Source organism: Silurus meridionalis, chromosome 9, assembly GCF_014805685.1.
Source record: "Silurus meridionalis isolate SWU-2019-XX chromosome 9, ASM1480568v1, whole genome shotgun sequence".
Classification (NCBI taxonomy): Eukaryota; Metazoa; Chordata; class Actinopteri; order Siluriformes; family Siluridae; genus Silurus; species Silurus meridionalis.
In genome coordinates, this window is record NC_060892.1 from 24,014,410 (window position 1) to 24,030,131 (window position 15,722).

At 38.8% G+C, this 15,722-nt stretch overlaps 1 protein-coding gene and 1 long non-coding RNA gene across 2 annotated transcripts; both read left to right on the forward strand.

The window, feature by feature from the left end:
- The first annotated feature begins 2 nt into the window (after positions 1-2).
- LOC124390880 (chloride channel CLIC-like protein 1) lies at positions 3-6,564 on the forward strand. The gene is made up of 7 exons (XM_046856975.1): positions 3-22; positions 1,109-1,243; positions 1,806-2,033; positions 3,083-3,223; positions 3,419-3,518; positions 5,385-5,482; positions 5,567-6,564. Exons 1-7 carry the CDS (start codon positions 20-22, stop codon positions 5,759-5,761), a joined length of 900 nt encoding a protein of 299 aa, XP_046712931.1. The 5' UTR covers positions 3-19; the 3' UTR covers positions 5,762-6,564.
- A 7,178-nt stretch (positions 6,565-13,742) lies between these two features.
- LOC124390884 lies at positions 13,743-14,263 on the forward strand. Its single transcript, XR_006926875.1, has 2 exons — positions 13,743-13,780; positions 13,868-14,263. It is a non-coding gene; the product is annotated as an uncharacterized LOC124390884 (long non-coding RNA).
- Positions 14,264-15,722: the final 1,459 nt, after the last annotated feature.

The following is a 15,722-nucleotide window of genomic DNA, read 5'->3' on the forward strand; positions in this document are numbered from 1 at the left end:
GCTTAGTTCAGAGGGGATCATGTAAGTACTGCAAAAAACATAGTGTGCACTTGCATTAACTGTGGTGAATTTACATGCAAAAATCACCAAGTGATTTGCTGAAAGGACTACTGGCAACACTAGATGCAAGCACATGTTTTATAGTTTATTTTATAGTTTGAAGGTTGTTGCATTTTTATTTTTTTTTATTTTTGTTTTTTTTTGTTGTTGCAATAAATTATGTTCAGAAATCTGATGTGGAGTAGTAGTATGTCGACAAACATCACCCACTATCGATAATGCTAACATTTTATAGTTATAGCACAGACTGTTGTAATTATTAACCCACCTGAAACCTTCTAGACCAGATAGATATACACTTTTACCCTATGAAACCCCACCTCAAAGTACTGTGTTTATTTTTTATTTCAGCTCAAATTTATTTTAAAATATCAACTTTGCAATTGTAAAGCTTCAGTAATATATAATTATGAGTTTAAGTGTAAAGTGTGATGTTAAAATTGAGATGTTTGATTCAGAAATGAAATGGTAATTTGAAGAATGTCTTTATTTATATAAATGCATATTTTGTTTGTTTGTTTATAGTCATTTTTTAAAGGTTATCAACGTTTTGATTACTGCTACTCCTACAAATTTACAACTACTACTACTTCTGTCCAGAATTAAAAGCAGTAAAATCTCATGAGTTGTCCTCTTGTGTCCTTCAGACTTCGAAAGCCATTTAAAATTTTGGGCAGAGCTGAAAAATTACATTTTGCTATGCAGTAATAATTTAATCTATACTTCAAAAATGTGCTATTTTAAATTGTATTATTTTATTTACATGATCTGATTTTTTTTAATTCATCGATATTTGTATAAAATTTAAACTATTTATTTCACTGTTGAATGAAAGCCAACAAGTGAACTGTACAATTACAAAATATATATTTACCACCAAATAATAATTGTTTAAATTAAACTAAACATTCATTGTGTTTGTTGCATAGAAACAAAAGGAACGTGAATGCATCTCTCAAAAGCCCATAAATGCATAACTGGAGTTTTTTAATGACTTATTTTTCATTTGATCATTTGTAATATATTACTTAATATTTTTTAAAACAGGATCTTTTGCTTCCTCTTGACCGTTGTGGCAATAATCTGCATCGAGATGTCGCTGGTGTCCTGGTTTGTCCAGTTGAAGAGAATATTTGCCATATGCCTCTTCATAAGTCTGGTGTGGTATTGGATTTCTCTCAAGGTACCTACACCTCTGTGCCACTCTGATCTGTCTCCTGCACAGTTCTTGTCACCTCACTTTGTCCACTTTGGTGAATGTTTTCAAAAAGCTACGTTTTTGTTGAATCTCATTGTGGATGGAAGACCAAATCTGAGAGAAAATGATGCATTTTTAAACAAAAATGTATTAGTGTGGACATGGCCTCTAACAGATGTGTTTTTGGAAACAGTGGACAAAGGAATAATTGAAATAATGTTAATAATTCTGGTAAGACATCATTGAACATGTCTTACCAGATTCCAAATGGTTGGTAAGAACTGCGCAAATCCAAACCAAAACCGGTATATTTGAAAAGCCAGTAACGAATCTCCGCCTGCTATTGAAAGGAGATTTGAGTTGGGTGTTACCCCCATTGTAGTAAGCATAAATGCTTGTGACTCGCATATGATAATTTGATCTCATGCCCACATTCAGAGGCCGGCCTGTAGGAGCCATTAGATAGAATTTCTAAACTTTCCTTGGTACATGATCATGAGCCACGTGTGCTTTTTGCTGCTCATTTTCTATTTGTGTGACCTTTCAGCCTAACGCCCAGACTGCTGAAATACACTGCGATGCCGAGGTGAACCTTTCCAAGCAAATGCTGGCGGAAATCCAGAAGCTTGTGAATGAAGATAGCAGCTGGAGAAACGACTCTCTAGATGATGCGCGGAGTAAAATTCTTATCAACTTTAAACACCATGATTACGAATCCTCCAGAAAGTGGCGCTTCGAAGACGCGTTTGGGGTCGAACCCGACATGGTTATCAAGGTAAAAATGTAACGTTTTGTTTTTTTTTTTTTTTTTTTTTAATAGGGGCTGCATAATATTGAAAATATCTGTATCTAATGACTCGTTTTAATTAATTACTAAACACTAAAACAATTTGAGGACAAATTTGTATGTTTTACTAAATTTACTAGACAAGAGTGTTAGTACTGACTTTGTACCCATGGGCATCGTCTTGTTGGTACAAGTTTGGGTTTCCTATTAAAAGTGTAAGAAAAATGTACTATGTTCTTTGTGCTATCGCCAAAAATCCATAACGATAGTTTTCCCGGGTTGCTGAAGCAGGTGTCATTATACATTTACAAGAGTGACCTCTAGAGGCGAATCACTGATGCCACATGCTGTTAGTTCAATATTATTTTTTGTTAGGTTTTTTCTGTTATTTATTAATTTGGATTGTTACTTTTTGTTTCAATTAGAATGCATGCCTTTGATTTTCTTAAATATTTATTAATATAGTTAATGTTTATATTTATTTCATTTAACACATTTTTATGATTCAGTACTTTTTTTTAAAGTTCAGAACGTTTTCAAATACATTACTGTTTTTTTTGTATTGTTTTCATCCAGTATCCATAAAAAAAAGGATACCGGATTTTTATGGTATTTATAACATTAAATTCTTTCTTTGCATATCCCAGCAATGTTAGGAACATAATGTCAGAGTGCAGGTTTAGCTAGGAAACAGCACCCTTTGAGCAGAGAGGGTTAAGGGCTTTGCTCAAGGGCCCCAAGCGGGTCAGCGTGCCAATACCAGGGCTTAAACCCCCGACCTTCAATCAGTAACACAAAGCCTTAACCACTAAGCTAACCCCGAGTATATTATATATAAATAAGAGTACATTTTCAAGAGAACATTTGAGTATCACCCAAAAAGCCACTCTTGTTTAGCAAAATGTCTTTCTGAATGAAGATCACGGTCACGTACATCTTGGCTTGTGATTGGACCTCGAGTTTGCTGCATGTATGGGATTTTAATGTCCATTTTTACATTTGAAATATAATTCTCACAATTTTGATTTTTAATACAGGTCATGGGCATTTTCTTGATCATCGTGGCAATAATTTGCACTGAGATGTGGTCGGTGGTGTCCTGGTTTGTCCAGTTTAAGAGATTGTTTGTCATATACTTCTTCATCAGTCTGTTGTGGAAGTGGTATTATCTCTACATGGTAAGGTTGAAAGGTCGATAGGAAATACAGTTTATTGCAAACTACACAAAATAATATGCATTGTAATTGTTTGGTATGGTATTGCTCTTATAAAACCATATCCTGAATATTTCCATAGTGGCTAAATAGCATAATTATGGTGTAATAGTTGAATATTTAATCCAAAGTGTGATGGAAACATTCAACCTTCTTTAGATTGCCTATGCTGAACAGCAGGCCAAACTTGCAATGATGGAGAACCTCAAAGATAAATGCACCAGAGTGAAGAAACTTGACTGGATGGACAATATCAAAGGTGAGGTCCTGGAAATTTCCATTCATATACAGTGAGGAAAATAAGTATTTGAACACCCTGCTATTTTGCAAGTTGTCCCACTTAGAAATCATGGAGGGGTCTGAAATTGTCATCGTAGGTGCATGTCCACTGTGAGGGACATAATCTAAAAAAAAAAAAATTCCAGAAATCACAATATATGATTTTTTAACTATTGATTTGTATGATACAGCTGCAAATAAGTATTTGAACACCTGAGAAAGTCAATGTTAATATTTGGTACAGTAGCCTTTGTTTGCAATTACAGAGGTCAAACGTTTCCTGTAGTTTTTACACCAGGTTTGCACACACTGCAGGAGGGATTTTGGCCCACTCCTCCACACAGATCTTCTCTGATCAGTCAGGTTTCTGGCCTGTCACTGAGAAACACGGAGTTTGAGCTCCCTACAAAGATTCTCTATTGAGTTTAGGTCTGGAGACTGGCTAGGCCATGCCAGAACCTTGATATGCTTCTTACAGAGCCACTCCTTGGTTATCCTGGCTGTGTGCTTCAGGTCATTGTCATGTTGGAAGACCCAGCCTCGACGCATCTTCAATGCTCTAACTGACGGAAGGAGGTTGTTCCCCAAAATCTCGCAATACATGGCCCCGGTCATCCTCTCTTTAATACAGTGCAGTCGCCCTGTCCCATGTGCAGAAAAACACCCCCAAAGCATGATGCTTCCACCCCCATGCTTCACAGTAGAGATGGTGTTCTTGGGATGGTACTCATCATTCTTCTTCCTCCAAACACGTTTAGTGGAATTATGACCCAAAAGTTCTATTTTGGTCTCATCTGACCACATGACTTTCTCCCATGACTCCTCTGAATCATCCAAATGGTCATTGGCAAACTTAAGACGTGCCTGGACATGTGCTGGTTTAAGCAGGGGAACCTTCCTTGCCATGCATGATTTCAAACCATGACGTCTTGTGTGTATTACCAACAGTAACCTTGGAAACGGTGGTCCCAGCTCTTTTCAGGTCATTGACCAGCTCCTCCCGTGTAGTTCTCGGCTGATTTCTCACCTTCCTTAGGATCATTGAGAAACCACGAGGTGAGATCTTGCATGGAGCCCCAGTCCGAGGGAGATTGACAGTCATGTTTAGCTTCTTTCATTTTCTAATGATTGCTCCAACAGTGGACCTTTTTTCACCAAGCTGCTTGGCAATTTTCCCGTAGCCCTTTCCAGCCTTGTGGAGGTATACAATTTTGTCTCTAGTGTCTTTGGACAGCTTTTGGTCTTGGCCATGTTAGTATTTGGATTCTTACTGATTGTATGGGGTGGACAGGTGTCTTTATGCAGCTAATGACCTCTAACAGGTGCATCTAATTTAGGATAATAAATGTAGTGGAGGTGGACATTTTAAAGGCAGACTAACAGGTCTTTGAGGGTCAGAATTCAGCTGATAGACAGGTGTTCAAATACTTATTTGCAGCTGTATCATACAAATAGTTAAAAATCATACATTGTGATTTCTGGATATTTTTTTTTTTTGATTGTCTCTCACAGTGGACATGCACCTACGATGACAATTTCAGACCCCTTCATGATTTCTAAGTGGGAGAACTTCAGAATTGTTTTAAAAAATGTTCACAAATGTTAATAATTAAATGATTTATTAAGGTTAATATTAAAAAAATGACTAACAAAAACTTACAAGCAATTTTATGGTTTGCATTTATTCCCTCTAACTGTACCATTGGACTGAAATGAATCGTGACTTTCACCAAGGTAAGTACCGAACCGAGAATTTTGTTTACCTTTACACCCCCTAGTAGGTGGAGCAAGAGACAAATAAAGATTTTTGCCACCGTGTCTAAACATTTCACTTCTGTGGTTTCAGAGTGGATTTGGACAACTTGGACTGTTCAGGACGACCCCTGTAAACAATACTATGAGACCATGTATGTGAATCCGATCCTACTCGTGCCTCCAACCAAGGTTCTTTCTTGTTCACTGCTATGCTCTTCAACTAATAAAAAAAATTGTACCTCAGCCTGGCTGACTTGTTTCGTGTCTTTACAGGTTGTCTATATGACCATGTCCATCTTAATTACGGACCCTCTGAAGCACTTGGGAGAAGGCATTAGCAAGTTCCTAAAGGCCTCACTGAAACCCCTGCCTGTTACACTTCATTTTCCTGTGCTTCTTGTATTCGCGCTTGCCATCGTGGCATGTCATTTTGAATGGTTTCGGGTTTTCGGTGGAAAATGGCTGTAAAACCTTTTATTTTCAGTTGCACTGAGATCAGGACTGAGCAAATCCCAACTAGGGGTGTGCGATATTGACCAAACATATCTCGATTTTTTTTGGAAAAGTATGGAATTTAATTTGTGAATTCCAGGTCTGGATTTGTTTGAGGAGGCGAAATCAAGCAAAACAGGCAATGCGGTGTCTAAAACATAAGTCTTTTAATATTAACTTCTTGTTTTTTAAATTGTTAAATAAAATCAACGTCACCTTTGTAATCGTGCTGATCTTTGGAGGACTTTTCGTGTGACGTACACATTTTCCATCCCCATATCTTACATTTTGTGATCATTCTAAATGCACTCTACTAGACTTAATCACGTAGCGTACACGTGCACCCCGTAGATGTTTTGTTTGGTTTTTGCATTATACACTGTAATGTCAAATCGTTAATACAACAATTACGATATTTTTGTTGACAATATACATCGTACACCACCATTGCCAACTCTTAATGATTGTGTGTCGTATCATTTCAAACGGTCCAAAAATCTTTTTTATCCTTTGCCCATGTCTTTATATACAGCGCTGGGCAAGCAGCTGTACACCATGCTGTTTTTGGACCTTCTGCTCCTTCAATACAGGAGTCAGAGCAACATATAAATACACGTGAGGAACCGGGCTCATCTTTACAAAACGCATCCTGAAATTTTAATTGTTGTTAATCTGTTCATAGTGTATATATTTATTTTTTTTAGTTCAATTTACTCTTCAAAAATGTGCTATTTTAAATTTCATCTGTTTCAAAAATAAATAAATGTTTATGAAATTGACCATTTATTTCACTGTTTAATGAAAGCCAACAAGTGAACTGTTAATTACAAAATATATATTTACCACCAAATAAATGTAATGTCTCTAGCTCCATTAGTACAGTATTTTGCCAATCAGTGCAGTTTATGGGGTTATAAGGCCACAATATTACCTACATAATATTAAGGTGGTGCGTAAAATTATTTTTAACATTCAGGAATATGTCAACAAACATCACCCACTATCGATGATGCTAACATTTTATAGTTATAGTACAGATTATTGTAATTATTAACCCACCAGAAACCTTCTAGACCAGATACTTTTACCCCATGAAACCCCACCTCAAAGTACTGTTTTTATTTTAACTCCACAAACCCATGTTAATTTAGTTTATTATTCATAAATTATTTTTGTGGCTAAAGGGTTTTCTTTTGTGCCAATGCACAAATAAATAATACTAAACAATTTTACATTGACGTGGCATTTGAAAGATGCCCATATTCATATAACGGCATGGGGAACGGCAAACCAAATTGCCAAAAAAGACAAACAAAAAATCAAACATGAAACAAACGGCATGGTAAATATATTTATCTAATCACTGAATAGGTTCCAAGCTCACTGGAAGCTGGTGCAGGGGGAGATAAACTTGCCTTATTGGTTAGACCATGCCCCTTTTTGGAAGGATCTCTGCAGGGGAGGCTGCCTTGTTAACCTGTAGGTGGAGCTCTTTGTGGCAGCTTCAATGGCAGCTTCTGTAGGGAACTCTGCTGTTTACATTTTTTTTTGGCATAAAACTATACTTTTTTTTTTTTTTTATATTTTAAGGATGTCTCTTAATTCATTTATACTTATTTAATGCCATTTAATAATGAACGTTGCAGCTACCACACTCTATACCATCTTTCTTTTTTAGAATAATTTTAATAACTTTTTGAACACCATTGACCTGCCTTTCGATTTACAATAAAGCTCAGGACATTGATTGTATCTGTCAGCCAATGCTTATTTTCTTTTTGTTTCCCGCTCTGTTCCACCTTCATGTTGAGTTGGTTTAGTTGCCAGGTACATTTAATACTCGCATATCAAAATGTAATAACCCTAGCTGGCAGAGACCTTTGCAGATCTGGCAACCCAGATTTACGTAGGCAAGTAGAGGTGCAAGCGATGACACAGCATGTCTTGACCTTTGTGTTTAGCACACAGTAAAGTACACAGTTTAGTACATGGTTTAGTACCTGTTTAACTTTTACAATACAAGTTCTGACTTGTGACTACCGGTATATTGAAGTGTATCTGTGATGAACCATGAAGGTATCAAACAAGTTGTACTTTTGGGGATACTTAAGTATTATGTTTTTTGTTAATATGGATCCTCACGCTGAAGATGATAAAAGTGAGAGAAAATGTTTGGAGGTAAAGACTTCATGTTACTTAAACAAATCGTCTACAGAAGATAGAAAGCTTGTTAGAAAAACGTGTTCCCTAGGACTCTTGCTGCAATGGTGTACCAGATATGAAGGAATGCATAAAAATTTAACGGGTCGAACACGCAGTAATCCACCAATCAGAGTCGAACGCGTACCCTGTGTTGATTGGCGGATTTAGGCAAAATGGGCAAAAAGTTATTTTTAATAATTTTGAAAAGAAAGAAGGTATAGTAGCACAGTGGTTAAGGTTTTGGACTTTGGTTTGGAAGGTCACAAGTTCAAATCCCACCACCAACCAGCTGCCACTGCTGGGCCCTTGAGCAAGGCCCTTAACCATTCCATGCTCAGTTGTAAGTTGCTCTGGATTTTGGAGGGTCTTCTAAAATTTCATAAATGTAAATGAATTGTGTGTGTGTGCTGTCATAATTCTTCTTCCTCTTCTTCTTTCGGCTGCTCCCATTAGGGGTCGCCACAGCGGATCATCCGTCTCCATACCACCCTGTCCTCTACATCTGCCTCTTGTACACCAACTACCTGCATGTCTTCCCTCACCACATCCATAAACCTCCTCCTTGGCCTTCCTCTTTTCCTCCTACCTGGTGGCTCCATCTTCAGCATTCTTCTACCAATATAATTCATGTCCCTTCTCTGCACATGTCCAAACCATCTCAATCTCGCCTCCCTCACCTTGTCACCAAAACATCCTACATGTGCTGTCACTCTAATAAACTCATTTCTAATCTTGTCCATCCTCGTCACTACCAACGAAAACCTTAACATCTTCAGCTCTGCTACCTCCAGCTCCACCTCCTGTCTTTTACTCAATGCCACTGTCTCTAATCCATACAACATCGCAGGTCTCACCACAGTCCTATAAACTTTCCCCTTTCATTCTTGCAGATACCCTACTATCACAAATCACTCCTGTCACTCTTCTCCACCCACTCCACCCTGCCTGCACTGTTTTCTTTATTTCTCTAACACACTCTCCATTACTTTGCACTGTTGACCCCAGGTACCTGAACTCCTCCACCTTCTCCAGCTCTTCTCCCTGCAACCGCATCACTCCACTGCCCTCCCTCTCATTCACACACATGTACTCTGTCTTACTCTCACTGACTCTCAATTCTCCACCTCTCCAGGCTCTTCTCAACCTGCTCCCTACTCTCACCACAAATCACAATATCATCTGCAAACATCATAGTCCAGGAGACTCCTGTCTGACCTCGTCCGTCAACCTGTCCATCACCACTGCAAACAGGAAAGGGCTCAGGGCCGATCCTTAATGCAGCCCAACCTTCACTCTGAACCAGTCTGTCGTACCTACGGCACACTTCACTGCCGTCACACTGTCCTCATACATGTCCTGCACCACCCTCACATACTTCTCTGACACACCTGACTTCCTCACACAATACCACAACTCCTCTCTTGGCACTCTGTCGTACGCTTTCTCTAAATCCACAAATACACAATGCAATTCCTTCTGTCCTTCTCTATACTTCTCCATCAACATCCTCAAAGCAAATAAGGCATCTGTGGTGCTCTTCCTCGGCATGAAACCATACTGTTGCTCACAGATGGTCACCTCTTCTCTCAGCCTGGCTTCCACTACTCTTTCCCATAACTTCATGGTGTGACTGATCAACTTAATTCCTCTGTAGTTACTGCAGGTCTGCACATCTCCCTTATGCTTGAAGATCGGTACCAGCACACTCCTTCTCCATTCCTCAGGCATCCTTTCCCCTTCCAGAATCCTGATAAAGAATCTGGTTAAAAACTCCACTGCCATCTCTCCTAAACATCTCCACGCTTCACCCGGTATGTCATCTGGTCCAACCAACTTTCCATTCTTCATCCTCTTAATCGCTGCTCTCACTTCCTCCTTACTAATCCTATCTACATCCTGCTTCACCCACTCCACATCCTCCAACCTTCTCTCTCTCTGATTTTCCTCATTCATCAGCTGCTCAAAATACTCCCTCCACCTTCTCAACACACTTTCCTCACTAGTCAACACATTTCCCTCTCCATCCTTTATTGCTCTAACTTGCAGTACATCCTTCCCAGCTCAGTCCCTCTGCTTGGCCAATCGGTATAAATCCTTTTCTTCTTCCTTAGTGTCCAACCTCTTATACAGCTCCTCATATGCCTTTTCCTTGGGTTTCGCCACATCCCTTTTTACCTGCTGCCGCATCTCCTTGTACTCCTGCCTACTTTTCTCATCACTCTGTCGATCCCACTTCTGTTTTGCCAACCTCTTTCCCTAATGCTCTCCTGCACTTCCTCATTCCACCACCACGTCTCCCTGTCTTGCTTTCTGTTTCCAGATGTCACACCAAGTACTTTTCTAGCTGCCTCCCTCATCACTCTTGCAGTAGTTGCCCAATCATCCGGCACCTCTTCACCACCACCAAGCCCCTGTCTGACCTCTTCCCTGAACCTCACACTACACTCTTCCTCCTTCAGTTTCCACCATCTTATTCTTCTTTCAATCCTTACTTTCCTCCTCTTCTTCGCCTCCAAAACCATCCTACAGACCACCATCCGCTGCTGTCTAGCTACACTGTCCCCCGCCAACACCTTACAGTCTCCAATTTCCTTCAGGTTGCATCTCCTGCAGGTTGCATCTCCTGCATAGCACATAGTCCACCTGTGTGCACCTTCCTCCACTCTTATCGTCACCCTATGATCCTCCTTCTTCTTAAAATACGTGTTCACCACTGCCATTTCCATCCTTTTAGCAAAATCAACCACCATCTGCCCTTCCACATTCCTCTCCTTAAAACCATACCTACCCATCACCTCCTCATCACCTCTGTTCACTTCACCTACATGCCCATTAAAGTCTGCCCCAATCACCAATCTTTCCTTCTCCTTCATCTCACAGCCAATTTGTGGAGCATAGGCACTGATGACCATTTATCATCATCCCTTCAACTTCCACCTTCACGATCATCACCCTATCAGAAACTCTCTTCACCTCCACTACACTCTTACTGTACTCTTCCTCCAGAATCACCCCTACACCATTTCTCTTCCCATCCACACCATGATAAAACAGTTTAAACCCACCTCCAATGTTCCTGGCCTTACTCCCTTTCCACTTGGTCTCCTGAACACACAGCATATCTACCTTTCTTCTCTCCATCATATCAGCTACCTCTCTCCCTTTACCCGTCATAGTACCAACATTTAAAGTACCAACCCGAACCTCTACTCTCCTACACTGCTCCTTTTCCTGCCGTCTCTGTAGACGTCTTCCTCCTCTCCTTCTCCTCCTTTGGCCAACAGTAGCCCGAATTCCACCGGTACCCTGTCGGCTAACGATACCTGTGGCGGTCGTTGTTAACCCGGGCCTCGACCGATCCGTTATGAAATTCTCATTTGTGATCCGCATATTTTATTTGGCACATGTTTTACGCTGGATGCCCTTCCTAACGCAACCCTCCCCATTTACCCGGGCTTGGGACCGGCACTAAGAGTGCACTGGCTTGTGCCCCCCTAATGGATGGGTTGTGTGCTGTCATAATTCAATGTCATAAAATTGCAGCCCCAGACCATGATACCACCACCAGCATGCTTGACTGTAGGCAAGCATGTAAAGCCATAATGTAGCACCTTGGTCCTGGGGAAATGCTGTTTCGTATCACTGTGTACTGCACTGTATATGGTTGAAATAACGATAAAGCCGACTTGACTATAACTATATGTTAGTGTTAAGATGGTTCTCAGACTGATTCACACACACACACACATTCCTTTGTTTGTTCAGTGTCTATAGAATATTTACGATGTTAGTATGTAAGGTATACAGTCTTTATCCAAGCCTTTGTACAGTAAATTTGCATATACAGTATTGTATAATTTACACGAATAATAAAGTACCTCATAATGACTTGCCTTGTAGGATCAGAATTTGACACTTCATGCAGTTTTATACTCCATGCTCTTCCAGCTGATTAAACAGCACAATAACTTAACATCTGTCTCTAAACCATTGCACAAAATGCTGAACAATCATAAACCCAGTAGGCGGAGTGGCCTTGTGATGAACTTGTGTCCCTTGCGCCTGGTGATGCAGGGATTGGCTCTGGATAGTCAGGTCAATTTTGGACTGAAAAAGTGTAATGTTAAAAAATAAAAAGATCCAAAATTACGAGATTTAAGTCGGAGCGATACGAGAATAAAGTCGAAATATTTTGAGAATAATTTCATAGCAATACAAGATTGAAGTGGTAATATTTTAAGAAAACTCAATGAATCACATAACCGAATGTTTCGCATAAAATACCCGTATAGGCAGCATCATGGATGGCATTCTGAGCCGAAGGAATCGTGGAAAAATGGTGATTTCGATGTCCTTTCTAAAGAATTGACACACTTAAGTCATTTGGAAAATGCATTTTCTTTTAATACCACGTTAAGTTGATGTGCACAAATAACATTGAAACGATCATTTTGCAACCGTTTCTGCTCGAAAATGTTCCACATATCGAATCGATTTGGCATTAAAATTACAGTGGAACCTCTTTCGGGATATGAACGTCGCGCACCAAAAAAATCACAGGCAAGTCGGTTCTTTTCTTATCGCCACCCACACTCTATCCACGCGTATCGGGATACAAACTTTTTAGGTTACGAATAAAGTACCAGAACCAATTAAATTCGTAACCCGAGGTTCCACTGTAGTATGTAATTTGCATATTTAAACTATTGAAAATGCCAAATAAACACTATATTGCCAAAGTAGTGGGTCACCTGGTCATAAGTATGGTATGTGATTTTTGAGCATTGCATTCCACATTTAGTCCCAGTTTTCTCTTATGATTCCCTCCACTCTTCAGGAAAGCTGTTCCACTAGATCAGAGCCCTATAGCAGTCCACTCAAGATCTTTCTCTCCAAAGCATGTAAACCAGATCTTCAAGGAGCTCACTTTGTGCACAGGGACATTGCCGTGCTGAAACAGGTTTGGATTTTCAAGTTCAAGTGAATGCAAAATGTTATTATAGTCTCAAGATGTTCTGTACACTTGAGTGCCTTCAGCTTTGTGGTAACAGTTTGGAAAAGAACCACATACAGCAGGAAAGATCAGGTGACCCAACAGTTTTGTCAATATAGTGTATGTATTTAAATTTAGATTTTTATTTTACACCAAACTGCACATTTAAATATAAAAATACATTTCTATTTTGAATAGAACATTCAAACATGATAACAGTAGGTTGGCAAAAAAAAGCTGGTTGTTGATAATTGAGAGTCCAGATCTTAGTCGAAATAAAAATACCATTGGTGACTTGGTTGAGATTACTGTACCCAGCCAATTAGATTGAGAAAATGCTTTTAAAAGGAAGAATCACAAATTAATTTTCCCCATTCAAATTATAATTAATCAGATTTACAGAAATTTGCTGCAAACACTTAAAGAAACCATTTAAATCCATTCAAAATGTCATACCAGGATGGCGAGATATTACCTTTAGATAGATGTTTATGCCTTCTCCTAAGTGCATCAGGGGGTCAGTAATCAACATAATCATGGTCTTATTCAAGGCAAATATCCTGTAAAGGCAAAAAAAGAAATGGGTCAGACATGCCTAAGACAAATCTGCAGTTGATAAGATTAGAAAAAAACTGAGGCCATGTTCACACTAATACATTTTTGTTAAAAATGCATCATTTTCTCTCAGATTTGGTCTTCCATCCACAATGAGATTCAACGAAAACGTAGCTTTTTGAAAACATTCGACAAAGTGAGGAGACAAGAACTGTGCAGGAGACAGATCAGAGTGGCACAGAGATGTAGGTACCTTGTAGAGATAAATCCAGTTCCACACCAGACTTATGAAGAGGCATATGGCAAATATTCTCTTGCTCTGGACAAACCAGGACACCAACGACATCTCGATGCAGATTATTGCCACAACGGTCAAGACGAAGCAAGAGACCTGTATGAAATAATTGTGAGTAATATATTACAAATGATCAAATAAAAAATGTCATTAAAAAACTCCAGTCATGCATTTATGGGCTTTTGAGAGACGCATTTATGTTCCTTTTGTTTCTATGCAACAAACACAATGAATGTTTAGTTTGATTTAAACAAATATTTAAACATACAGACTTTATTTTCTTAGGAGAAATTTCTCCCTTAGCATTAATAACAATAAGTGGAGCTCAAAGTCTACTAGCATTTTATGCATTGTGTCACATGATTGGCTGATTGGATTATTACATGAAAAAGCAGGTGTATAACCTTTCTTAATAAAGGACATGCATTTATTTAATACAGCTGTTAGAAAGTTTTCCTATCCGGCTCGAAGGACCAAATGTTAGGAAGTTTTCCTATCTAGCTTGAAGGACCATATAAGGATTTTCACTATCTGGTGTTTGCTGATCAGGGGATTGTACTTGCCACAGCGTGTCAGTAAAAACACGGTACAGGATTGAGATCACTCAACTTTACCTGGGTATAGAATTGATCGTATATGAGGTGATTCTTGCAGTCTTCTGTTAGCTGCTGTTCAGTAGGGTGCGTGATGCTGAATCATCTTTTATACTCTTGATGGAGGATGGTGCTCTGTAATGTCATAGGTAACTTGTTATGCTTGGTAAACTGTATGTCTGCCTCTACTGAATGGGAATCCTTTCTTTCATTTTGTCAGTGCATTCCTTCATATCTGGTACACCATTGCAGCAAGAGTCCTAGGGAACAAGTTTTTACAAGAGATTCTAACAAAATGAAAGTATCTTCTGTAGACGATTTGTTTTATTAACATAAAGTCTTTACCTCCAAACATTTTCTCTCGCTTTCATCTTTAGAGTGAGCAGCCATATTAACAAAATACATACTACTTAATAAGTATCCCCAAAATTACAACTTGTTTGATACCTTCATGGTTCATCACAGATACACGTCAATATACCGGTAGTCGCAAGTCAGAACTGGTATTATAAAAGTTAAACAGGTACTATACTTTGTACTATACCATGTACTAAAGTGTGTAGTAAACACACAGGTCGAGACATGCTGTGTCATCGCTTGCAGCTCCTCTTGACTACGTAGATCTGGGTTGCTAGAACCGCAGGCTCTCCACCAGCCAGGGTTATTACTTTTTGATATGCGAGTATTTAATGTACCTGGCAACTAAACCAACTCAATATGAAGGTGGAACAGAGCGGAAAACAAAAAGAAAATAAGCATTGGCTGACAGATACAAGCAATGTCCTGAGCTTTATTGTAAATGGAAAGGCAGGTGAAGGTGTTTAAAAAGTTATTGAAATTAGTCTGAAAAAGAAAGATGGAAGAGTGTGGTAGCTGCAGCTTTTATAATTAAATTGCATTAAATAAGTATAAATGAATGAGTTTAAATGAATTAAGAGACATCCTTAAAATATTTTCAAATATTTTGACTTAGAAAATAAAGCAAAAAAAAAAGGATTGTTTTATGCCAAAAAAAAAAGTTTGTAAACAGCAGCTTCTTTTTGAATAATAAACTAAATTAACATGGGTTTTTGGAGTTAAAATATTAAGTTGTTAAATGTATAAAGAGAGCAGTGTAATAAAGTTATAAAATGTTACGTTTTCCCAATTTTTCAGCTCTGCCCAAACTTAAAAATGGCTTTCGATGTCTGAAGGACACAAGAGGACAACTCCTCAGATTTTACTGCTTTTAATTCTGGACAGAAGTAGTAGTACTGGCGGTACAGAAGTTGTAGTAGTAAAGCTTTACAAGTGCAAAGT